This window comes from Oreochromis aureus, linkage group 10 (genome assembly GCF_013358895.1).
Source record: "Oreochromis aureus strain Israel breed Guangdong linkage group 10, ZZ_aureus, whole genome shotgun sequence".
NCBI lineage: Eukaryota > Metazoa > Chordata > Actinopteri > Cichliformes > Cichlidae > Oreochromis > Oreochromis aureus.
This window is the reverse complement of record NC_052951.1, coordinates 23,252,229-23,278,540: the sequence shown is the minus strand read 5'-3', so window position 1 is coordinate 23,278,540 and position 26,312 is coordinate 23,252,229. Positions and strand designations below refer to the sequence as shown.

Here is a 26,312-nt window from a genome sequence, read left to right as displayed (position 1 = left end):
TTATTTAAACAGACTCAAGAGGGCAGATATTTTTGCACTTTTCTGAAAAACAAAAGATCTTCTAGTAAAGCCCTCTTGGCAACTGCGTGGCAGCTCCTCTGACCATTTATATTCTTCAGAATAAACAAAAAACCTCGCAGGGTATTCGTTACATGTAGCATATGGCCTACATATCTTTAACACTATGAACAAATATTGGCTAATTCCCGATCTGTCTTCGAATGCCATCTTATGTCATCTGTTTGCGGCACACTGCGGATTCTGTTACCGTCCAGTCAAGTAGGTCCAAATCTTTAAACACAAATGACGTGCTGTTGACACGATTTCCAAGTACCTTATGTTTCTTTACTGCAAAATTAATTTGTCAGTCTTGTTTTGTTTAAATGTGAAGTGTTAGCTCAGTTCAGTATAAGCAGTTTAGTTCAGGGCGGGGTGACATATGATTAGGCAACTTAGCTTAAGTAGCTATAAGTCAGAGAGCACATAAGGTATGTCTGACAAAGGCTACACAAATGACCAAACTTGATACATTTAATCTATTTGAAATCAGAAACATCCATGAAACACATGCCGAACTTTTTTATTGGAGTGAGTTCATGAGAAAAAAACAAGTGTTCAAAAGTGAAGCATGTGTTACTTGGTTACTTTCTACCACGTTTTACTAAGATCTATCAAAACAGTTTACATTATTTCGCTAAGCTGTATGACTGAAAAGATCCTCCTGAGGTTTGGTTCAGGAGGATCTTTTCAGTCTCACTTGAGTGTGAAGTCCAGACTTATTTCTCATCTAGTAGCTAAGTGACAGTGAGGTCATGGTGTTGCTGTCTCAAGATCAGCGACTGTCTCTTTCTAAATCCCCTTTTAATGAGAATCAAAGCAAAGCGTAATCCAAGCTTCAATATCTTTTCAGGGCCAACTTAAACATTAAGAGGATTGAGAGGCTTCCATGCACAAGAATCTCTGCAAAACAAACCATGGGTGTACACAAACTGTGTGGCTTTTTCATGCTTTTGTGTAGATTTTTATCCCTACTATCCTTTATTCTTTTTATACCCTATTTAAAAAACTCATATGTTTTCATGAGTAACAAAAATGGTCCTGAAGTCTATCAGTACTAAGGCACACGGTTTTCTCCAAGTCTGAATGAAAACAATTACATTCAAAGATGTTTGCAAGTTACTTGTAATTACTTTGTGCAAACAAACATAAAAGTCTAGAAACTGGTGTAAAAACTGCTTTTTCACAGAGCAGCAGATTTTCTTCTAAAAGAATCGTGCGCGCTATACAGACAGCAATGCAATGTGTGCAATGTGGCCAGCAAGTGGTTGGACATCAAAATAAGAGAAATGCTGCAATGTGCCAGTTCTGACTTTAAAGTTCTTCTCATGTTTTAAAGGGGTCAACAGTGAACCTTTCTGTTGCAGTGCAGAAACAGTCATGTGTCTTAATATCGCTGCATCAGCTTCAGTAACAAAGCTTTGAGTGCTTTATTAGACACCAAAGTGCATGTGTTTTCATAAAGCTGCCGACTCTTTCATCACACTCTAATCTTCCACCAAAGCCAAACTTTACTTTAATAAATTAAGTTATTGTGTGGTCTTTATATGAGTTTTTGAATTATGGAACATCTTCAGTTTATCTGTGGAAAGGGAATGGCTAGAATGTTGTTCTGCTGCATGCGCAGTCTCTGAAAGCCAAATGCAGCTCGGGTAGTCGTCCAGAGAGACTCTGCAAATCATGGCTGGCACAAGCAACAGAGTGATATTTGTGGAGTGCAAACTTGGAATGAACACTATGCTCAATAAAGAAGGAATGAAGTGCACAGATTATAAAAGAGAAGATAAGGCAAACAGATGTTGTCTGTAAACACAAAGGATGCACTGTATTATTAACTTTCTGAAACCTAATGTAAATTATAAGAAGAATCGTCTGTAGGTAAGTGTGTGATTGAAATTCATTGATATCTCCAACAGCAAAGTACAGAAAACAACAGGGTAGAATGGATCTATATGAGAACGTGTAGAGAATGAAAAATGATGTATGAGGTAGATCCCGCATGATGATTAGCTTCTGTATATGTACAGAAAGAGCTGTCAAGCCAGTACTTCTACCAGAGGGCTCCAGAATGACATAGCCCCTAACTATTGCAGCCAAGGATTAAATATATTGCATTGGGCGTGTCATGAAACTCTGATTTATTGTTCCACCATAAAAAAGTATACCGAGTCTATTCTGATTTATCCACAAACTTATTGTGAGATGTCTATACTGTATGTGGAAGCGTTTTCCATGAAGTTCAACACAATAAACTTGGCCGACACTGGCTAGATTGCTGATCTGGTAAGTAATAAAACTGCTTAGTCAGCTTTCACAGTTTTAGTTGCTTAGTTTGCGATGCTGCAGCCTGCAGAGCAAAGCAAGCTGTGTTTCTGAGCAACTTGAAATGTTTATCTTTAAGAATGTTTATTGCTGAAGCAGAACTCTTAGCACGCAACAGCTGTATATCTCACTGCCTGTTTTCATTACACCTCACTGTGTGGGTCTGGGAAGTTTTTTAGTGTGAAGGGAGTCTGCACCAAAATTGAGGTCATTTTAATTTTTATTTCATAAATTTCTCTGTGTCTGAACCCTTGCAGTGGCACAAATATATTTGTTTCACCTTCTATCATATATATATATGTATATATATATATACACACACACAACATAGATACATATATTGCACACGTGTATTAGGTTTTAGCTGTTCTTATGACTGCATTCTACTGGATAGAGACCACTTTGGGCTTCCACATCTGCTCCAGCTGTTCCTTCAGCCCTGTGACTATTTTCTCACATTGCTGTCTAATGGTATTGCCACAGCTATCACAACTGTGATCTTTTGCTCTTTGTCAACCACCAGTGTCTGGTTGGTTGGCCAGCATCAGCTTGTCTGTTTAGAACTGTGTTGTTCCCACTGACCTTTGCTAATGTCTCCGATTGGGACTTGGGGACTTTTAGTCCATATGTGGCACAAATGTTCCTGTCCCATTTGGTTGTGCCATAAAGTGTACGCTGTCCCAACTTTCATCCTACATCCTGCTATGTGTTGACAGTCTCTGGGCACCTTTGCACAGTCTGCAACTGAGGTCCTGCTGGCTGTGGTAGATCTCTGCCTGTATGGATCTGCTGGTTAAGGTCTGTTTTTGTGACATGATCAGATCTGCTCTACTGTCCTTTTTCTAGCCAGTGAAAGGATCGCTTGATGTCAGTCACTCCCCTATTTGTTTATGGTATACCCCATGAGGGCTTGGTCTTCCACGATAGTTCTGCTTCCTGTTCCTCATCACTGTCTGTCTTCAGCTGTTTGAGGCACTCTGGGAGCCATTATGTATACATATAAAGGGGCTTCATTAAATCTGTTTAGCTACATGTTTATGCTTTAAGTACACTGATCAGCCACAACATTAGAACCACCTGCCTGACATTCTGTAGGTCTCCCTTATGACACCAAAATAGACCATTGAGGTATGGACACAGGACACAGGACACAGTCACGTGACACGGGGGAAGTGGTCTTCTGTCTATGAACATCGAACAACCTCCTCTGGGTATATTTTTGTGTGTAGCATCTGTGTACATCTCACTGGATGTTGGATCGGATTGAGATTTCAGACATTTAGAGGATGAGTCACTTTGTTTGATGTGTTTTCTCTAAACAAGTACATTGTTACATAGAAGGCACTGGTTGGGGATTTAGGAGGGTTTTGAGAAAGTATTTTCCACATGAATGCTAGCAGCCAAAGTTTCTCTGCAGTATCAGCACTGTAATGAAATGACCAATGCTATTCACATTAGGTGTCAATGATGGAGGCTTACTAAAGCAACGAACTAGGCATATAACCACAGGAAATATCCTTTTAGGTGTATCCAGTCAGCGAGTGTAGTTCATCCTTGCATTATTGATGTGATAAAATATCCATTTGAAATTATATTAAAACTAAACTCGATAATTAAGAAGCTGCTTCTCTTACCCAAATTTCTCAAAGTCACACAAAAGTAAAAGTGCCTTTCTAAATCAAGACTTTCTTCTTTTTTATATTCCGTTTAAGGGTTTTGTAATGTGGTCTTGGGTAGAAAGCATACATATTGCAGCCTTGTGGTCTAACATGCAATATGAAGAAAGGACCATGCCAGAGCTAGGGTGTAAAATTAAGACAAATTGAGTCTCTTGTGTTTTTGTACATTTTTGTGGTAAAATCCAGCAGTTAAGCCCAGGAAAGAATGTGAAAGATCATGCCATCATAAAGCACTTTTCATTTTATTTAGAACCTAGAAAAAAAGAGCAAATAAGAAGATCCAGAACAAAAACATGTGTTGGTAGAACAATAAGTTAAATACAAGGAGAGGATTCGTGTCTCAGAAATTATTTAAAGAGTAGACACAGGGTTTGCGAAGGCACGCAAGTGACATGATCTATACTGTATGTTAAAGCAATCACAATGAAACAAATATGTACAATACCAAAGAAACAATGTGGTAGCAATATATTTTTCACATAATTTACACGTAACTAGCTTGGATAGATACCAGCAGCTAAACATCACTGCTACTATCTGGAAAACAGAATGGAAATCAGCGATGCAAAAATTTATTCCCATTTCAAATTAAAGAAGTATTTTTGTTAGCAATATTTCTAAAATTAAGGACATCATCGCTCCTCTGCACAACGTTGACTCTACTACACATTACATTATTTCACAATAAGCTAAGACTGATTGCTACACGTTTCTTACAGAAAGTTTTTCTGTCAAGAAAACAAAATACATGTCGTCCCCTCATTTCTCTTTCTCACCCTACCTCAGTCCCTAAATTTATTTCCCCCCTTCTCTCTGAGGAAATGTAGAAATATATTTCATTAGCCTTAAGGGCTTGGCTGTAGAAATCTGAATCCACTGCGGGAACTTCTGTCTTTTGCTCTCTTCCAAAAAGTAACTGTAAGAATTTACAGTATGTAGTAGGGTCACAAAAAAACGAAGAAAGAAACAAAGTGAGTATTGCTCCCACATGTTGTAGGTTGTGAAGTCCCAGTTTACACGGTCCTAACAGATTTCTGTGGCTATGTCTCCAGTCTCAAATGCACACAGTCGTTTTTAAAAGCTGTCATGAGAGGTGGAGAGAGTACTGATGTCAACCTGAAGGCTCAGCGCCCAGTGAACTCTGTGCTCTTGTGAACAGGAATTCTTCAGTGTGAGAAGTGAAATTCCTCTCGCAGTCAGGTGCATAAGCCAGAAGCACCACCTACCTACACTGTATTCGCAGATGTGCATCACACCCGCTTAAAATGTCAAAATGCATGCACTGCATTCAACTAATTTACTTTAGCATTTAAGTCGCATTTCTTCACATCTGGGGGGGGAATCATTTTTTGAAGTTGCATCCCAGCAAGTTCTAGAGTTTCTCTCAGAGTTTTCAGGATGTTTCCAGCAGGGATTTGTTTACCTTTCAGAAGGTGGTGCTTGCATAGCTGCAAACGGAGGCATTTATTACAAGCAGAGGTTCAGGAAACCCAGTCACCAAAACATACTGACACATTCCAGACATTGTTAGAGATATGCTTCGAGTGAACTATTGCTTATTTTGTTTGCATAACTGACAAGTGAGCAGAAGAAAAAAGTGGAAACTAAACAGAAATGTTCCCCGGTTTTGCAACAGAAACGTTAAATTGCATAAATGTGAGTTAGAAATGCTAAAATCCATCCAAAAATAAGTATATTACTGAATTATAGCGAAGGGAAAAAAAGCCTTTTAACCCATAACCAGGACTTGAACAATATATTGGAATACCTTACATGACTTGGAATATTATGTAGTGAGAAGAGAACTGTGAAAATTAGTCCTAAAAGCTAATAACCACATCCTCTGCACAGCTCATCACATCACATCCCAGCAAATCAGCTCAAAAATATTTTGTGATAATGCACATGGTGTCTTAAAGTTAGTGTAAGGCTTAAGTGGGACATTATGTTTGTAAAAACCTGATCGGTAAAAAAGCAAGAGTAGTCATATCTGTTTTCTTATGAGTTTTGCTATGTGTACTTATTGCCTACAGCATTGCACTGAATATTCTGCTACTATGTGTCCAATGTGAATGTGCATATGCATTTTTCCTGTAAAACACTGGTTTCGAGATTAAGGCTGCCAGTTTATTAAATACTTTAACATACAACGTTAACCTTTTAACAGTCTGGAGATTTGCGATGCTTATCTTACCAAAGCTGTATTCTGTCAACAGATTTCGATATGCTCAATATAAAAAGCATTCATCAAGTCTGTCAGTGTGGAAGCACTGATCTGGGATCACTCAATTGCAAATTTCACTCTCCTAAAGTCAGAACTGACCCAAGATAAGCATTCCTGCTTGACAGACCCTGATTAGTGTAGGTGAGTAAACTCAGTAGCCGCATTCTACAATATTTTGGTTTACCAGTTGTATTACAGTATAGCCCCCCCTCTTTTATCTCAGACCAGCTCCACCTTGGAGTTGGGGTACACAGCAACAACATCGTAGCCCTCGGGTGGTTGGACGCGGGCCTTTGCGTGGGTCTCGCAGTACAGATTGTCTTCGATAAAGAAGTAGCCTCTCTGCTTTAGGTTGATGCCGCAGTCGTCGCAAATGAAGCAGTCAGGATGGTAGAGCTTGTCCCGGGCCTTGACGATGGTGCCACTACATGTAGAGACAAAAGAAGAACAAAAAGAGTAAATAAATGTGACAAGTTATAAAATCCTGGATATGCAGAAGTGGATTACTGCAAAATGTAGTTTCTGAAGTCGAATAATGTCGCATGCAATATGTTTATAGTTTCTATTGGATCATGATAAACACTGATTACATAGTTTGGTTAAGCCTGTTATTCAGTCGTGCCCTTTAACCTTTATTAATGTCCTAAATAAGAGTGCAAACTGTGTTCAAGGCTTATATCTCACCTTTTTAGCTATTGAGGAAGATATGAATGCATAAATGCATGATCGGAAACTGGACAGATAAGCAAATTGCACAATGCAGTTTTCCTTTAAAGGCTGGCTGACTTTTTGATGGCCAGTTTAAAAAAAATATGTCCTCATCACAGAAGAGGTTAAGCAGAAATGAATGACTCACAGTTGTTCATCAAATGTTGCATTATCTATGCAAATCAGGAATTATACTTTATAGCCACTGTACCTATGCAAGCATTTGAATACAGCTCATCACATGCCATGTGTCAGCTTCAGGTGGCAGAAAGGTTACACGCTGTTAAACAGTAGACATTTATTCCGCTGCATGGCTACTTATTGGCACCAGTGAATTTAGAAGAACTTTGGTCAGCTGCACGGTGACAGGAGTGTTAGGGACGTTGTTCATTCATAGTTTCCAATTAGATTTTCCCGTCTGGCCTTGAGATTGGGGCCAACGACCATTAAATCATAAACTTGGTGCTTTGCTTTTCCAAAGTGGCCGCATGACTCGCAGGATTAACTCCTGACACAGTGTTCAATACATCTTTAAAGACTGTAAAAAGCGCTTAGGTCACAGCAGTCGTATTATACTGCACAAGCTTCCACAATGTTCTCTTGTTAACACTGAAAATGAGCTTATGACATCATTTTTTAACATTTTTTTAACCTCAGCTGCTTTTTTAGAGAGGGGATTACCGGTGTATGTGGTTAGTTTGTTAAAAGGTGTGTTCAATTCACAATATGTGTACGAAGAATGTGTGCATGGGAAAGGGTGTGGAGGATGGCTTGGTTTAATCATTAAAATGATAAATGGGAACAGAGCTTTCTGAGGACTTATTGAAAGGCCTGTCGGTGCATGTCGACCAGTGAAAGATCACTTCTTTGTTTTCAAAATCGGGGAAGAACCTTGACTCACCTCGCATACTCTTAAACTTTATGGCAGCAAACAGAATGATAAAATAAGTGAGAGATGCATAACTTCCTGCTGAACCTCAGAAGCATTTCAACAGAAAATCGATTATATCTCCAATGTCATGTTTATTTTGTCTGTACTGTACCGCAGCAAATTTTCAAGTTAATCACTTTTATGGCTTCTTGAAATGTAAAAGTACATTTTTTTATATTTTATGCACATGTTTTTATGTTACACACAGTCCAAAGAGTCCCTCGCCAATATGACCCCATTATTTACATATTATTGTCATCTTAGGATATACAAGTCAGATTTTGCACAATACTTACACAATACCGTTACAGCACCGTGTGCACTGGGGTAGTTTCTGAAGACCAGACATAGGGCTGGGGATGGGGCTTCCCAACTTGGGGATTGGAGATCTGACTGGAGACTTTAAGTTTCTCATTCTCTCTGTTGGTGACACACCTGTGAAAAACGATATGTCGTTAAGAGACATACTTGAAAAATAAGCAAGTACATCATGCTCCAGGGATTCTAGACACTGAGATATCACAACGCTTCCTCTGTATCCCTCTGGTAAGCGTATTTTATATATGTCTCCATGTGTTTGTAGGTTCTCACTCATTCAGGTCATGGTTGTTTTGGGAGCTTGAAAAAGAAAGTGACTGAACTTCTTTAAGTTAAAGTTTAAGAAAGTCCAGTCGCCATCTTTTTTATCTCTTCAGACTGTATGTCTCCATATTTCTCTGGCTTTCTTTCAGTTAAAGTTACGTTAGCGCTACTCTGTTAAATTAAGGTGAAAAGTCACATAAGTTCCTGAAAGGGAATGCTACGTGAGTTGTCTGTAGTTTCTGTTCACCACTCAACCATTTTTCACTTTGTGTGACTCTCAAGCGCCCTTGTGAGATATACTTGGAAGAAGTGTAACTGAAACACTGAAATGAACAACATTCACTGCATTAACCACACAGCAAAGACCTAGCAACTGCCCTGAACCCCTGCTTCATGGTTGCAGGAACCAGGGGACAATTCATGGTAAAGCTTTAATAAGAAAACAAAAAACATTCTTGCTCTTCTTCAGCCTCGTTCTATTGAAACTGCAAAAACTGTAGTACACAGTAATCCTACAAGACATACTGATATAAACATTTGCCAGTTTTTTCTCTGTTTTTTTTTTCCTAATATGGGCTCTGCTTGTCTGTTCTCCTTACATCACATTCACAGAATTCCTTCTTTTCTTTCCATTTTGTGTGCCTCTTCTGTGTCTCTGGCACCTTCCCGTGAGCCCCATTCAAGTGTCACATTCTGTAGTGCCTTCCCTGGGAGGAATTCATCAGTCAGCCTGGCTCGACACCAAGCAAGGAAAGTACCTCATGGAACCTCATCACATCACATCGATATGCTACAATCACACGACGCATGTGAAAGACGCAAAGTGGTTTGTGAAGAGATTCATCATACCGCTTACAAACGGCTTAACAAATTTACCATCTGTTATAGAAAAAAAAACGCAACTCTTTTAAAAAACTGTGAAAAACGTGTTTAAAACTTATTGTTATTTATTAGTCAAGTAACAAACTGAATTCACGTTTTTATACATAAAATAGACTGAAGAAGTTATTCAAGAACCACTTTTTTAACTATTAAAACTACTTTTCCTGTTCAGGAGTGCAAGTAAATACTGTAGAACAGTGAATTTTAAGAATCACGGACAATCACAATAATTATATTTTAGCATTAAAAAAATATTATTTTGATCAGAGAGCATTTGCACACTGGTGGATAAGTAAAGAAACATAAAAATTTTTTTTGTTAATTAACAATACAGTCATTTATGGCAGCTCTGGCATAACTGGTATTGATATTAAAAAAATACTGAGACTGACATGCATGCTTTGAATTGTCTTCTTTCAAGATAAAGCTTAATACTAATTTATGTTATGATTTTTTTAAAAAGATTTTAGGTTGGTTAAATGGTGGTACTGTGGTAGATGTGTGTTACTACCTTCCCATGGTTGTCATTTCTTATTAGAAGTGAATTCTAAGACAATCAGGTATTTAGTTATGCCTGACTGGAACGCATGAAAGGGGATATTTTATAGTGGGTATTGGAGCCAGTACAATGCTTCCAAGTGCAGCAGAGTAAATCAGTGGAGCACAGCCACTACATGACTTCCCTTCGCTGATGATGTGCCAGCAGAGGCCGTTCAAGCCAACAGGCCACCTATGACTACCACTAACCACAGTATAATTACCGAACATCTGGCACCTTCCTCAAAGTGATTTCTGTCCCTCAGTGTCAGTTAGCCTCTGACTGCTCCATAGTGTGTTTAAGAGATGATATTATCAGAGCATGTTATTTCTGGGATGAATGCCTCAATTGCCCATTAAGGCACTCTAAAGGAACCATGACTTTCTAACAAACGGGAAGGCTAATACATTTTTTGTACCACAGTCAAAAATAAGTGCAAAAAGGGTTTTCAGCTCTTGCTTTACTTAAAAAAAAGCCATTCCACACAGGCCTGTTATATTTCGCTGCCAAACACACTAATGTATCATTTGATCGACAGTGACAAGTTGGCCATTTGCAGCACATATCTCACCCCATGTAACATTCACACTGCAGTGTGTGTGTCCTATAATCTGTGACTAATGTCAAGCAGACACACTGTAAAACAGACAGGCACACTTGTGCCCACCATCCATGTCAAACGCAGAGTGCGAAGCTTCACAGAATTTAAGGCAGTGGGAATCAGTGTCGTTTTAGACGGCTACTGAGAGGCACTGTTTCTACAACTCTTAAAGGACATCTTGATTTGTTCCTGAAACATATGTTGTGTAGGTTTGAATTCATCCAAGATGTTTAAAAGGAAAGATTCTGTCAAAAATAATCTGTCAAAAATAATGCCAAGAAAAATATGACGAGAAAGATCAGATGAAATGTTTTAGAAAGATTTGCTGTTTTTAGATGGGGCCACACATGTAGATGAAAAAATAAAAAGTATATTTAAATGTAAGTCAACTGACAGAAGAGTAATAAATTACAATGGGCTGTTAACACCAAATATCAATTACGTCTTTTTTCACGTCACATCACCGCTTCACACTGCTAGAATCACATGTTTAGCCACAGAGGACTAGAAACCCTCTTTTTTAGATGCATTTTGCTTCTCTTCCACCCCCCACCCCCTCTTTTTTGACATTCCCTGGTTAATTGGGACCCCAAATGGTGTTATGTTCATTTTCATCATTTTACCCTTTTCAGTTGTGGTCATTTTGGAGAGATCCTTTAAATATCCCACATGTTAAGTAAAAGTATTAGTGGTGTAACCCAAGAGGCAATCAGAAATGTGATGAATGTTATGCTTTGAAAGTAAAACAGTCCTGCTGATTGATGTGCTCTTGAGAGGTCTTTTCTGAGAAAGGACACAGCCTGAACCCGTCTTGGAAATTTCTTTAAACAAACAACATTTGAGTCTGGAGTATTTTTCAGGGGTCACTGGCACTGTGTTTATTTCTTTTTCCAACTGTTAAAGAAACAAAACACTCCCCGGTCTGTCTTCCTTCAAAATTTGCCTCAAATGATCAGCATTAAACGTGAAAATTATAAAATTCAATCTGCAACAGTGCAGATTGAATTTTGGTTTGTGGCACAGCTTAGCATTTGAGTATTCTTATCTTTAATTCTTCATGTTGTTGTTTTCCTTGCTTTTATCTTTCCACATTTCACATCTTTGTGCTTGTATGTGTCCTTGCTGCTAAAACAATGTCCTCTTGTGGAAAACAGGATATGTACTCAAGTGTAATGTTGTTGCAGTATTTCCTAAAACACCCCAACTTTCCTATTTAACAGTCACACCACTGCTCCATCCACATAGCAACCAAACCATGGAAGACTCTGTGGAATTCTGGGTAAACTGACACTTTTGTTTGCTTTAACTTTAAAAGCCCTTAAAAGTCAACACGGCCTTTACACTGGCTTCATCCTCCAAAAAGGAACCAACTCCAGCAATTTAAGAAATTCATTCAAATGCAGTATTTTTTTTTACTTGTTTCATTAAAAAAAAAAAAAAGGAAACAAGCAGCATCTGGAGAAGGATTTAATACTCTAACACAGAATAAAAACAAAGACACGGGTAGCTTTTGAATCAACAAAGGCACAGATAGCTTGATGAAACTTAGAGTCTCTGTTTCATCGAGGGTTTAGTCTGTCAATCAACCTGTCAGTCACTCAAGCTGAAAGGCAGATGACAGCAGACAAAAGAGGCCCCTTTTAATCTCTTTAATCCACCAGTCCTAAAATCTGCATTTTCATCCAACCTCTTTCATCTGTCGTTAGCATCTTATTGCTTTGATTGCTATAAGAAGTGACAAATTATGAAAACAGTCTGGTTTGGCTCTGATCCAGGTCTCCCCACAGAAGAAGTTTACATTGTTCCCTGTGCTGTTAATTATCCTGTCAGCTCTCACATCAAAGGCAGATCCAGAGATGTAATAACCAGACAACAGAGTATTCTACAGGGAAAGAAAACCTTTAAATCATGCTACTCTAAATTATCTAAAACTCTTAATCATTATATAAAGCCAGTTCAGAGACAAGTTGTTTTTTTTAAAAACTATTTTGTGTTTTATTTGTAGTAAATATCCAGTGCATACTGCTGTCCTGATTAGTCTTCCTTCGGATTTGGTGCCCTTTTGCGCTAGCCCTGGCATTAAGGTGAGATAATCTTCTTTTAAAGATTAAAAACGTCCACATTTGGAGGTTGGAGGAGTTGCAAAAGAATAAGTCACGAGTTTGCCCGCCAGCTAAAAGAGGTTTGTGTCTCATTTAGGAGTTTTGTGTTTTGCTGATTAGTTTACTTTTTCATTCTTATTTGATTACACTTCCTGGATAAATAAGGCACCAAAAACTACTTAGGTGGAAATGATCCTGTTTTGGTTAGAACACAGCCCTCAACATCATTTACCCTGCACATTAAAGGCAGCAGTTGTGAGTTATATAATCTTATCTAGTAAACATGGACTTGCATTTGATGAAAAATACAAAACAAAAAAAACAAACAGAAGACGTTTTCATGGTACAAATGAATTGAAATCTACATCCATACTGGATTTTCTTTTTAATTTGTTGAATAAAAATATTAAAATTACAATTAAATAATACTCTATACTTACCTCAAGCAGTAACTCTCTACAACCCAGCACATCTGATAGCAGAGAATTGTTTGTTCTTTTATTTTAACATTTTATTGCCATTTTAAATTCTGTTTTGATTTGTAGATCCTGACAAAATACAATTATTTATTTATGTATCTGAGGTTTAGAAAATCCTTAGTCACTGGTGACAAATCTTGTTCTCTGAGGCCCATGCTATTAGTGTTTGAACATACCAACAGGCTTGCGCTGCGTTAACAGTAAACATGGAACGTGAAGAGAAGGTTTTAGTTCCAGGGATTAGCTTTTCCCTGCTGCTGTCAGCATCATATGACTCCCTTCTCAAATGCTGGAATTCCAGGCGGTCAGAAGGCAGACAGGAAAACCATATTTCTCACTTTATTGTCCTTTGTAAAGTTGTTTTTGCAGTAAATTGCCCTACCAAAACTCCCCCTGTCAATCTGCATGCAAGCTATTTAAAGCACTTCATCTTTCTCCTGCTTCCTTTGTCTTTGGATTGTTTTGGTTTTTTTACTTTCTATCTTGTTTTCCTCCCTATGTCTTCCTATCTGTCCCCTAACCTTGCTGTCTGTGTATTTCTATAAAAGGAAAACTATGCTACTTAGACAGATGAGTTCATAACAGTCAGCGAACAACTGCCTGTGCAAGAAGTCCCTTTAACTGGAACCACAAGACTCATCTGCATTAGAGGAAATAGTTACTCAGAAATTTCCACCGTTTACATTTATACTTATTTTATATTACATAACAGTCATGCACCAATGCAGATGGGCATGTGCAGATACTTTGTGCATTTTACCTGTTTGGTATGTGGCACAGACAAGTATTATGACAGCTGATATTATCATTGGTGTAAAGTATAAATCTAATGTTGTTTGTTTGGTTTCTTGCACAACAGCTTGTCATAAATAGAAAAAATATACACAAGTCTTTTTTGATGCAAATATTGGATGGAATTTTTTCTACTCATTTTCATGCAATATATATGTATATTTTTTTGCTTTGAAGTGTTGAACAACAAGTCTAACTGAATTGCTCGGGCTATTTTTGGAAACTTAGTGGGCAAAATGGTTAATCAGCAAGATAAAATGACTTTACTTTCCCAATAAAGTTAATTGGTGCAATAATGTCAACAAGAATCTTTAGCAGAATGGGTGATCTCTCCAAACAAGGTTTAAAAGGTTCAGTGAGTGAACACTCACATGCTTTTTTCTGCCTCATTTTTGCACACATGATAAGCAGACACACAAATATGCAATCACATGAATCCATACCTCCATCCTCAGCCTCCAGGATTCCCTGGAGGTATTTGAAGGAGCCGGACTGTTTGGGTTCTGAGACAGGTTCCTCGTAGTCCTGCAGCATCTTGTAGACGTCTGACTGCGTGTCAAATCCGTTACGGCTCACAGGAGACTGTATGGGAGGCTCTGGGCTGAAAGATTCAATGAAACCAATATTCAGTATAACCCATTTTCAATTCAACCGTGACAAGACATGAAACATAAATTTATTTTAGTGATCAATCAAGACTGTAGACTATACATAAAAGTAGGACACCGCCACCATGACCTCACCTACTGTTTTGTTGGCTTTTGTTTTGAAGCCTTCTGCTTGGCGTATTAGCACGATTTCTCTTTAAAACCAAACATAATGAGTGAGGTAAGGATTCGGATGAAAAAAAACAAGGATACTACACACTTATAATTTATTTATAAGTTATCCAATAATGAAATTATACCCTAATAATCTATTTTTTTCGGAATGCAACATCAGAAGGGAATGTACAATATGATAAAAAAAACGAGCTGAAATAACTGATTGCTATTTATTGAGGTGACAAATGAAGTGAGAAGTAGCATACTTTTAGCATGTAATTTTTCTTGATTTTCCCCAGGCCACTACTGCTTTGGCTTAACTTTACAGATATGGAGATTCCATCTTCTAAATACTAGGATAAAAACAAAAACAAAACAATAAGTATTCCCTAAAGGATAAAGTTGTGAATCCTGGGAAAATCTATTTTTGTTTTTAAGCAGATGTCAAATATAGCCACTTCATATTTTTGTGATGTCAAAATATGTTTTGGGACCAAGGGAGGAATAAAAGTATCAGATGGCTGTAGCCATATGAGGTAAGGAGAAAGAGTATGCAAGAACTACAGTATTTTTCTTTTCTAATTAAAACTGCATATATAGAGCGCATCATTTTTTTGCATTTCTGTCTCAAGGCATGAAGTCTTAATCAAAACAGCTTTGTATTAGACTTCTGTTCCTTATGTCATCAATCAAATTATTCCCAGTGCTTCCCTTCATTTGGAAAAGTTTAAACATTCTAACTTCTGGAAGATGACTAGGACTGCTGACAGATGTGTGCAAGTCCAGACACACTTAAATACAAGTCTGTCTCCAGATGCCCTTTCAGGAGTCTTACTGTGTGTCTGAGAGAAAAAGCCTGAGCTGTCACGAAAGTGAGAGTGATTGAGAGAAAGCGAGAGCAGACAGAATTGTGTAATAAGTGTGTAAGAGAAACTGACTGACAGCAGGCAACAGAGATAGTGTTAAAACGTTTGAGTGCATCTTTGTGTGCGTATGTGGGGACTGTGTCTGGGAGTGCTCAAAAGCATCTTCACCGGGAGACTGAACATGCACATTTATTGCCCGCTTGAGGGGATACAAGACAGCAAATGCCTTTTACAGTCCACAAGGCTATCTGTGCAGTTGTATCAAAAGACATCCAGAGTGTGTTTGTTTCTGTGTCTCTGTGTTAAGTGCCTGCGAGGAAACTGGTGAGGCTTTAATAATAGATAGGATGATTGTTTTTAGAAGCAGTGGAGGGAAAGGTAAAGCTATTTCCTTGTGTGATTTTCCCACAGATATAATGTGTGTAAAAAGGTCCATGAAAACTCATGAGGGGGATATTTTGAAATCTGATATAAACAGCTATTATATACACGTGGTTCATTGATTTCTTTTTATTGTTAAGGTAAACACAACAACAAATTGGATTTCTAGCTAGCAAAGTAACCAGAAACTTGGGATAAGTGCACAAGATAAGTAAAAGAAAATGTTGTTGCATTATAATAATAGACTTTAAACTATATTTGAAGATTTTTTATACTTATTTACTTATACTTATTGGATTTTAGAACATTCAGAATTAAACTGGTGTTGCTTCTGCATTTTTTTTAAAGAGGAGGGGAAATATCTGAAAATAACAAGCGCTACAGTAACTGTAGATTATCCTGTCAAAAGTGCAGTAAGGTGTGGCTGGATGCTTATGATTTACAGTCCTGGAAAACACACGGTTTTGCTGTCTCACCTGTGTGTGGCACTGATGCTGAGACCTCCCATCTTGCTCGGCAGTGATCTGTCCCCATTGCTTCCATTGTGAGCATATAGTCCTGCAGGGTTGTTGTACTGAGAGTGCCCGGTTCCATTGCCATACCCATAGCTGTGTCCGTTGTTGGGTCTGGAGTGTCCGTTATTCAGGTTAGCGGGCTGAGGAACCTGAGGTGACTGGGGTTCAGCGGTATATGAAGGTTTACGGGTGTAACTGGCATATCCGCTAGTGATCGGACGAAAGTTCTAAAACCAAGGAAAGAAAAGAGGAGACACGTTTACCAAACAGGAAGAGCAGATGCCAGCATCACAGGAAAGCATCACAATCTTATGGTTGAAAATATATGCAGTTACAGAGAAACTTTGATTCTTTGGTAAGTTTCCTACATTAAGGGAGAATTGCTAATGTAATAAGGAAGGGAAAAAAGGATAATGAGCTATTATAGCTCATACAACATTATGTTCTGGTTCAGGAAATGAGAATAAAAAGAGAACATGAAAGAGAAAACAAACCCGGTGGTGTCCTGACTAGAAAACCACAAGTCGTCAGAGAGAAAATGAACAGTTGTTTGCGAATGAGGCTTTGCAGCAGTGAGGTTTAAATGAAAAACTTTTTCCACTTCATTTGTGTTGTTCCCTGTTTAATACCAAGGCTTATTAAGAAGGAGCTCGCATTAGATTTCCTGCAGATGTTTCTGTCAAAACAGATTAACTTGTGTATTTTAAGTACTGCTTTTTGGCTACTTCTGTGAGCTAAAGCCTTCATGGTTGATGACAGAGCTGAGATACTGCAGAAGATTATATTATTATCTTTCTGACATGCTGCAGCAGACTTTCTAGACTCTTGCCATATAATTTCTGTGTTCAACGTGTTTGGAAGAATGTGCCGGACTAATGCAGGGCAGATGCAGAGACAATTACAATCTACAATTACACCACTGTAAGTGTGTTTATGGCTGGGTCAACGCCCTTTTCATGAATTTGCACCAACACAACACTGACAACAGTGAGACACTCGGTGTTTATCAGCACGCTTCAGTGATAACACCCACTGCCAGCTTGGCTCGTCCGTATCAGACAGTGAACTTTACAGATAAGGTTTTATTTCAACATTTACAATGATGTCACCACTTCTTATGGTGTTTTAGTGCTTTGAATATGAGAGCTAAATAGCAAGCTTGAATTACTAAAGACGAGGCCCACGCATATGCATGAATTTAGACTGTACATATTTCAGCTAAGAATAAAATGACTTGTTTACAAGTTAAGCAATGCACCAGTAAGGGAGACAGTCAGACTGTTGTTGACTGTGAGACACTAGAATTGAGTTTGAGTGCATGCATGTGTGCAAGTGTATGTGTGCCTATGTCTGGGCTAGTTTAAAGGGCCTTAGCCACAGGTGGTGGAGGTTCACCGCCTCTGCAAACAGGACACCTGTCATTTCAACAGATGGGTTCTGCTAGATGTCATCCTGTTCTCTGCCCTCGCCTGGACCACACACACACACACACACACACACACACACACACAACACACACAGTTTCTAATTACTACTTCACAGCGCCTCTTCGACACCAACAACCCCCACATCCTGGTCTTGTGAAAACACTTCGTCATTGACTCCTGCAGTCAAGACCGATGACTTTCAAGAAATTTAAAACATCTCATCTGACTCTCCCAACAACCATGGACAATAAAGACAAATATAACTCTCACAGTAACTCTCTGGGCAAAGTGCTAGCAGATAGCCATTCATGGTAAAGTTGAGACAAGCAGACAGGAGATTCAGCACTCTTAGAAACCAAGAGCCAAACCCTCTTTGGTCAGGATGTCAGAAACACCCAGTTCTCTGCGGCTCTCTCTCCAAGCAAACGAGACAAGCTGAAGCCTGATTCTTACCACTGAGTGGAATAGCCAAACCAGATTCCAGTCGTTATCTTTAGCCCTGTTTGTACAGATGGGGGACTTCATGGGAATTTAATCAAAGTTACCCTCATTCGTCTTAGCTCAAACTAAAAGGTTCCTTAAGATCGTTGGTTGTCTGTCTATCCACAGTGGTCTAAAGAACTGCGAAGAGGAGGCAAACTCCCTAAACTCCCTAACCGTAGACCAGTTCAATCCAGTAGGAAGAGATGACTGTCAACAGACAGGCGACAGTGCAAGTAAGCATGGAGAAGAGTCCTACACTTGTGCTCTTTACCATACTTTATTACTTAAATAATGTGGTTACTGGTAAACAGTCAACTGAAATCAAAGTAATTTCAAAACACACAAAAGGCTTATGGTGAGCAAACCAATTTCACAAGCTCATCTGAGGAATGACCAGCCTTGTTGACACTCAACCAATCAGAAATGTGCAGTGCTGCATGCCCCATCGTCATCCAAAAGGAATGGGGGGGGTACAGTAACACACTTTCTCCAAAGATTCTGTATTTCTGACAAAAACGAAGACTCCCTTGGAAAGAAACTGTATTATTTGCAGTACTTACACTCAGTTCTTAGTTCTATTTAAAGTATGGCAAGAGGTCAGCTACAAATATAGTCATAACACTGGTTTCGATGACTGCAATTATTGTTTAATGGTTTACAGTATCACACGGGTGCTTGAATCCCTTCCCTCCTTCCACTTTGACAGGTTTTTCTTTTTAATTTCGAATACGATGATTTACTGCCGCCTTTCTTTTTATTTCAACCCTTTGAGAACTTATTGTTTCTTAAGAACATACCAAGTGCTACGAGGGTGAAGTTCTTCAGAAATCACTGTTGCTACATGTCTTTTTTAGAACTCATTATTCATTTCTCATATTTATTCAGGGGCTAAATCTGTAGATAAAAATCAGAACAATAACTTTCAACAAGCAAGCTCATTCATGTAGGTGATTCAGGAAATTTGAAAAAAAAAACACGTAAAGGAAAATCCCTGAGAGTGTATTACGTTACATGCCCCTGCAGCAGAATGACAGTAAAGGCATTACAGTTATGACGCTATGTGTACAAGTGAGATGCGAGGGATAGGTAACCACATGTTAATGTATAATGTTATCTTTTCTATCAGAATGATAACAATTCTTTTTTTTCTTTTTTTTTGAACTGACTTCAAATATCAATCTTGTCACAGATAAGTAATCTGTGCAGCACAAAACACCCTCTGGCCTAAAGACAAGAAATACTCAACTGATTTTTCACATCTGAGAACGTAACAGGTTTTGGGAAGTACGACTGCAAATTCTGACAAAGCCAACTGAGTCAAAGTCGGCAGATCTAATGTCCCGAAAAAATGTGAATATGGAGTTAGCAAATGTCTGCATGGTGCATGGTGCATGCTTCGTGCACTGCATTTTGACACAAAATAACAATACTAGAGATTAAAACAATCACCTTCTTCAAATGGTATCAGCCCATTAAATACCCATTGTCAGTCATCGCCAACCCTATAATTATCTTCAAATTAAGCACAGCACACCTAGTAACAGGCCAGAAGGTGTGTATAATCCATTCCAAACATTAACAAATAGGACAGATGAGATATATAATCTCTCTAGCAGGTTGCGACTCTACCCTAGGGTCTCCTCCCAGTTGGGTGTGCCCAGAAAAACTCCAAAGGGAGGTGCCCAGGAGACATCTTAACAGATGCCTGAAACTCCTCACATCATGCAAATGTGTGGATGTAAAATGAGCTGGTTTTGTCCAGCTAGGTATCAAGCTAAGATGTATAATTTCCAAGAGAATACTATCTCAGTGAAAAGGGGGGTCAGAAACTTAAAACCAGTCCCACATGGGTCATAACATTTCCGAAATGAGTAAAACCAATGCCAAAGTTCTTAAAAAGTCTTGTTTAGTTAGATTTCTCTCTTGTCAGAAGCAAGTACAGATTTACCCATTTTCACCCTAACACCCTGTCTGATATGGTCTGCTTCCTTTTGTTTCAAAGGGAACTGAACCACATACTCCAAGCCATTCCTTTTGTCTTTTTTTGTTCTCCTCATAACACTCTTTCCTCTCTGGTTGTGCACGTCTGTTCCACAGATATTTCCTTTGGATGGATGGTAGATTTATAAGGCTGCACATCTGGGGCTTGCCTTATAAAAATGCCAGTTTGGTAACATTCAGAACCTTTTAGTGCTTTCATGTTCCTCTGTATAGTGCCTTGATTTTCTTTTTATTACAAATATCAGATTTAAGCCAACTTCCCCATTACTGCGATTTATTCTTCTATTTCAAAGGTGTACTAGAGGTTTAATGGAGATTTTGCCTTAAAGTGATAGCTGCATTAATCTTTTGAATGCCTAATCACCCCAGTTCTGCGAATTCTCTATTCTTGCTTTTCAAATCTAGTCATAACAGTTTAAAATTAATATGAGCAACTTTCTTCTATCTTTAGACCTCAACAAAATACATTTACTGAATGAAATTTTTCTCTCTTGAGAGTAGCCACACTTTCTCCTAAGGCTTGACTACATTCCTCTTGGCTAAGAGGAAGAGAAATCACAGAAACACAGAATGCTGATAAGGAACCAATACAGTAACTATTTGTAAGAACCAATATCATCTATTGCTGCATGCTCATAAATTCAGGCTGCCATCTGATTTTACTGACCTGTTTTTTAGTGGTAACCAAGCATGGCTAATGCTTCAGGACGGCTGGCCATGTAAGAGGATATGTGCCAAAAAAGTAAAGAAAGCATAAAGATAGGCAGAAAAGAGAACACTGAAGAACACTGCTGGGTTCTGCTATTTGTTACTGTTATTAAAAGTTACTGTGATTAATAAGAGACTGAATGGGAGATGATAGAGGTTTTACCTCCTGTCCCAACTATATATTAGCTAGAAAGTGGTAGACTCACGAGAGGGGGATGGGTTGAGGAGGGGAAAAAGGTTGTGGGCCTTAATTGAAATCATATGTCTTTAACTGAGGGCCGAGGCCAGTCACACATGCTCAAATTCCTGATAATACACACACACAGGCGTACTGCTTCCCTCCTGCAGGGTTTAATCCCCCTGGACATTCAAAATTAAGCTTTTCACATGGCGCTCTGCACCACTAGTCAGACACAAACCAGCCCTTTAATGGCTCCCTTGTCCTGGTCGTGGGTGCCTCACTGGGAGGGGAGGAAGGCAAGCCCAAGAGGAGGTATCAGGGAGCAGGAGGTGAGTGGGAGAGCTTGGAGAAAGATTTTTTAAAAATGGTGGAATGTAAGGCTCTAATCATAAAAATGTGATATATTTTTACCAATTTTGTGCTATTAAATTAAACTATTGAGATAATGTCATGTCCACGTTACCTTCTGTGCAGTGCACACTGGGTTGAAATTAGATTTGTTATGAAGTAGCTAACTTTAGCATTGTAATGCATGACAGAAATATCAGGTGAATGCAGCTTATTTCAAATGTGAGCAATTAAGGGAACACAACTATTTGGTTTGGAATAAGTTTATCTCGTAGAGAAAGTCAAATGATTTGAGTAAGGAAACTAACTTTGTTGTGTAAAGCACAGGCAGCTGTGAAGGCAGGCAGCTGTAAGAGACTTTTTCCATACAACAAAATGCTTTGCAGACGAAATACTTGTTTTTCTTTTTTCTTTTTTAATCATTAAACAAGTTTGTTTTTTTTAGAAGATGTTATTTTTGGACTTCATATGATCATATGATCAAATTAATTAAAAAAAAAAAAAAAAAGGCCGACAGGTTTATCACTGTTGATTGTTTTGTTCATTTCGGTTGCCATTTTGAGTTCAGTACTTTTCATAGCTAACCATTTACACATCAAAGTTCATCAAAATGATCTCAATATGAAAGCTCCATACTTATCTTGATATCAGTATGAGGCCTTGAAAAATCAGCAGAAAATTAAAAAGAAATAAACACACACAGGTATGTTGCTCTATTCCTTGACAAAATTGATACAGTTTCAATTTTCTAAATATGAATGAGCCAAAGACTCCTGCAGTCTCTCTGGACCATAAGCAAAGAAGGCTTAACGACTTCATTCCCTCAATATGCCGGCAGCCAAGCGGGGCAGGAAAGGCTCCATTAAGAAAACCTGGAGACTGATTTGACATTTCTGGGGATCACTGGTTGATTAGTGAACACAAACAACCAAATAGGTGGGGTCACAGGCCTGACATCTAAAATGCCTGTGGAGCTGCTAAAATGACTTTCTCTTAATGCTTTACTGGTCTGCTGATCTGAGTTTTCCCGACAGGGGATCAAGTAAAACCTGACCCATTCAACATGTTTTGGTAACTCATGAGAATAGCTGAAATCAAGTAATAACTCCATATTGTTAAAACACATTCAGAATGTTTATGCAGTAAATCTACTTTGTGTTCACAAAATATATCAATCTAGTACAATTTGTTTTACCTGAGTATAAATGTGAAGAGTTTAACATTTAAATTATATTTGGGTTTTTAAAAAGCAAATTGTTCTTAATGGTTCTTAATTGGAAAACAGTAGCCTTGTTCCATTCATTAGAAAAAAAATATTCATATAAAGAGTAAAATCAGTTCCAAACCAAGAAGGAATTATGGTCTATAAGTCATGCAAGGTCTCTATCTGTCAGCCACTGTTAATGTTAACTTGGAGACTTCAGTTTCAGCTGCCAGCTCCTGAGAAGCTCGAGCGACGTGTGATCCAGACCTCTCAGCTTCCGCATTGTGGAGCCTCATTCTTTCCACAGGGCCACAGCACTCAGCCACAATAGCTATCACTATAATAATAGGCCAGTTGCCATGAATGGCATTTACATACTGCCTTGCCAAATAATACTGTTAGACGAACATTGAGTGCGAGCCATTCCCACCTACTTGAAGCTGCCACTGTGTGATTTAAGGGATGGAATTTTGAAAACCCAAAATGTCAGTAACCCATGGTATTGCATTACTCCTCCACTAAACTGTTCCAACAGTAAAACTGACAATCAAGTGCTAAAATTCAGACGTAAGGTTAGATAACCATTTAAAAGAGGCATTTTTTCTTTTGGAAAAGGTGATTGAATTTTTGTATGCAAATCTGCTATTATATTACTTTTACATCAAATTTGGCTTCATTAATTATATATATATTTTTTAATTAATTATTTTTCATTAATTATCTTACTTGGGCCATCAAATCAAATTGTCTTCAGTTCAGCTGGATTAAAAGTAAGGCTGGGCTTACAGTTTGAGCCGGATAATAAATACCTGCACTACTGAAGATACATTGGATATTGGATGGACTGTTTACTCTGATGAAGCTACATCATCTGGGCCACTCTTAATCTTTGAATTCAGGTGTTTTCAGTCCTATTGCTACAGGTGGATGAAATATAGTCTCCAGCTAGGCAGTCTGCCTTTACAAACACATGTGAAATATGGGTCGTTCTTAAGAGGTCGCTGATTTTAAGCAGATGCCATCATTGCAACCAGTTTGTGAAATTTCTTCTTTCCTAGATATTTCACGATCAGCTGTAAATGGTACCATTGCAAAGTGGAAGCATTTCGCAACCACAGCAACTCAGCCACGAAATGGCAGACCACATAAAGTTACAGAGCGTGGTCGCCAAGTGCTGAGACATAAAACTCGCCAACTCTCCGCTGACTCAATAACTGCAGAGCTCAAAATCTCCTCTGGCATTAACATCAGCACCAACACCATGCTCCAGGAGCTTCATGGTACGGGTTTCCATGGCAGAGCACCTCCTGTGCGTGCAATGTGTCGCAGTATTTATTTTAGATTTATAGTGGGGGATTTTTTGTCTTTATTTAATAGTTCAGCAGTGAAGACTAGACAGGAGGCTGGACTCAAACCTAAGTGCTCAGTTTTAGCCACAGGGCATATGGGTGCCTGCTCAAACAGTGAGCTAAATTGGTGCCCTGTATCTGAGTACTTCTGTCCATATAGTTTATTTAGCACTGAGTCAATATTGTACATGAAGACGAAATAATCAAAGTGTTTCTAGGCTATTAATTAGAGATTTATGGGTTTCTGACAAGAAAAAAAGATGCCATAAGACATCTTGGCTAAAGTGCTTTTAGGCTTTTCATAGTGAGGGTATAGGGTATAAAATATCTGGCAATGAGTTTGCTTTTAGAATTGAAGAAGCCTCTTGGATGAGAAGTGAAACACTGTAAAACTGAGACTGAGATTCTTTTGGCACCTTGAAGATGAACTAAAAAAGGTATTTTTTATTATTTTTTCCAAGTATGGAGCTTGATTTGTAGCCAGATTATTATATTAATCCTTTCATTTTGCATGAAATTTGGAAGTTGTGCCAAGTATCTGATTATAGTTCACCAACCTTCCCAGAGCTGTACAGTAAAAGCTTAGGTAAAAACTGGTTGTCATAGTTACTCATGTTATTTCTTCTGTTATGACAGTTACCTCATCACTGCTTTATCTCTCTCTCCACTCTTTATCACAATCATTTCTATTTCAGGAAGTTGTGTATGGTATCCGGTAGTTTGTAGAGACTCTTGCCAAGACATGAGCACTCCCTGGAAACACTCCCTTGTCCCATTGAAACTAGTAAAAGAAACCCTCCAAAATTCCCAAAACAGCCCCATCATACAACAGTATTAAGTCATATGCTTGCTTAGCGCATATCCGAAAATACATCATTTGCACACTGACTTTTATGACAATCTCCCGTGTTCCCAAGGTGAAAGGAAACACTTCATTCCTTCCATGTGTCACTTCCTGCTCAGTAGAAAATTCCCACCAGTGAGACTAGAATTTCCACCAAAGCCAGTTGGTCAAGGAGTTCATGAATAAAAAGGAAAATGTTCAATTTCAAAAGGCCTGAAGGATGCCATCACTGGATTTGGTGAACTTGACTGGGTTAAATTTATAGTCCTTCTTTTGAAACATTCTTAGTTAACTGAGGTATGTGGTGATTTTTCTTTTTTTTTATTACAATATGTAAGTTTAAGTGTTCCTCTTTGGTTTTATTCTCACCCAAAAACAAACATGCTTCAGCATAAAATATGCTGCAAGTTAAGTGTCATGCTGTAAGGTAGGTTTTGAATGATGGATTTACTGCTTCCAGTCTTTACCAACACAATCTGAAACAGTGACTTTCTGCTTTGCTGTCCACACTAGCTCAAGCATCACGTCACACAAACTGGTTCTGTCAGGACAGAAATCATGGTATATACACGGTTTCTAAAGTATCTCATGAACAATCAGTATTGTCACGTGGTCAAACTGAATCAGAATACAGAAAGAAGGAAACAAAGAAAGAGTGAGTTCTTTATGTGACTCTAGGGAGTGGATGTTTCCTCTTGTAAAGCACAGAAGGTTCCACCTGAGCGTGACAATAACGCGGCCCTGACTTGGAGGTTTCCAGCTGTCCGCGTTTACTTCATAAAATGAGATGCCAGAGAACATTTTTAGACTTCAGTAAGGAAGAAAAGAAGGACTGGAAAAGATGTAAAGAGAGATGGAGAGAAGAGATAAACAGAGAGAAGAAAGCATGAGGAAGACAGATTTGCCGCTCTCATATTACCCTCACGCAAAGCCCTCCTGTCATGCATGTCTGTGTTTGTAGAAATTCCTGTAGCTGTTGATTCCTCTCACTCCAACTTCGTATTTTCTTGTTTTATTCAAAGCAAGACCTGAGCTGGAAGCCCCACTGTTAAATGGTTACCACAGAGTTCTGCCTTATAACCTGTAGTGCTGAAAACATGAAATTTGATCTGTCTATGAATTTAAATGTACAACAAGCAACAATCTCTGGTTAGTTATTTGGATACACAAAATAACAGAATGTTATGGACCTAATGCTATCATCACACTTCTATGGTCACTAACCAAAGACACCATATTAGGCTGTGCTTTCAAACATCAGCCAACTTTTTCTGAAGCCAGTATGACTTGCTCTGATTCAGCTGGATGACTTCTTTGCTTTGCAGTATCGAGCATTGCGGCATC

General features: G+C 38.5%; 1 protein-coding gene across 1 annotated transcript in view; it reads right to left on the bottom strand.

Annotated features, from left to right (window-relative positions):
- Positions 1-4,268: 4,268 nt before the first annotated feature.
- pdlim4 (PDZ and LIM domain 4) overlaps positions 4,269-26,312 on the bottom strand; it is a 43,500-nt gene continuing 21,456 nt past the window's right edge. The window contains exons 4-7 of the mRNA XM_031725937.2: positions 16,385-16,650; positions 14,341-14,498; positions 8,218-8,356; positions 4,269-6,706 (exon numbers count right to left, since the gene is read on the bottom strand). Coding sequence (XP_031581797.1) covers positions 6,502-6,706; positions 8,218-8,356; positions 14,341-14,498; positions 16,385-16,650 — 768 coding nt within the window. The 3' untranslated portion in view covers positions 4,269-6,501. The remainder of the gene's footprint in view (positions 6,707-8,217; positions 8,357-14,340; positions 14,499-16,384; positions 16,651-26,312) is intronic.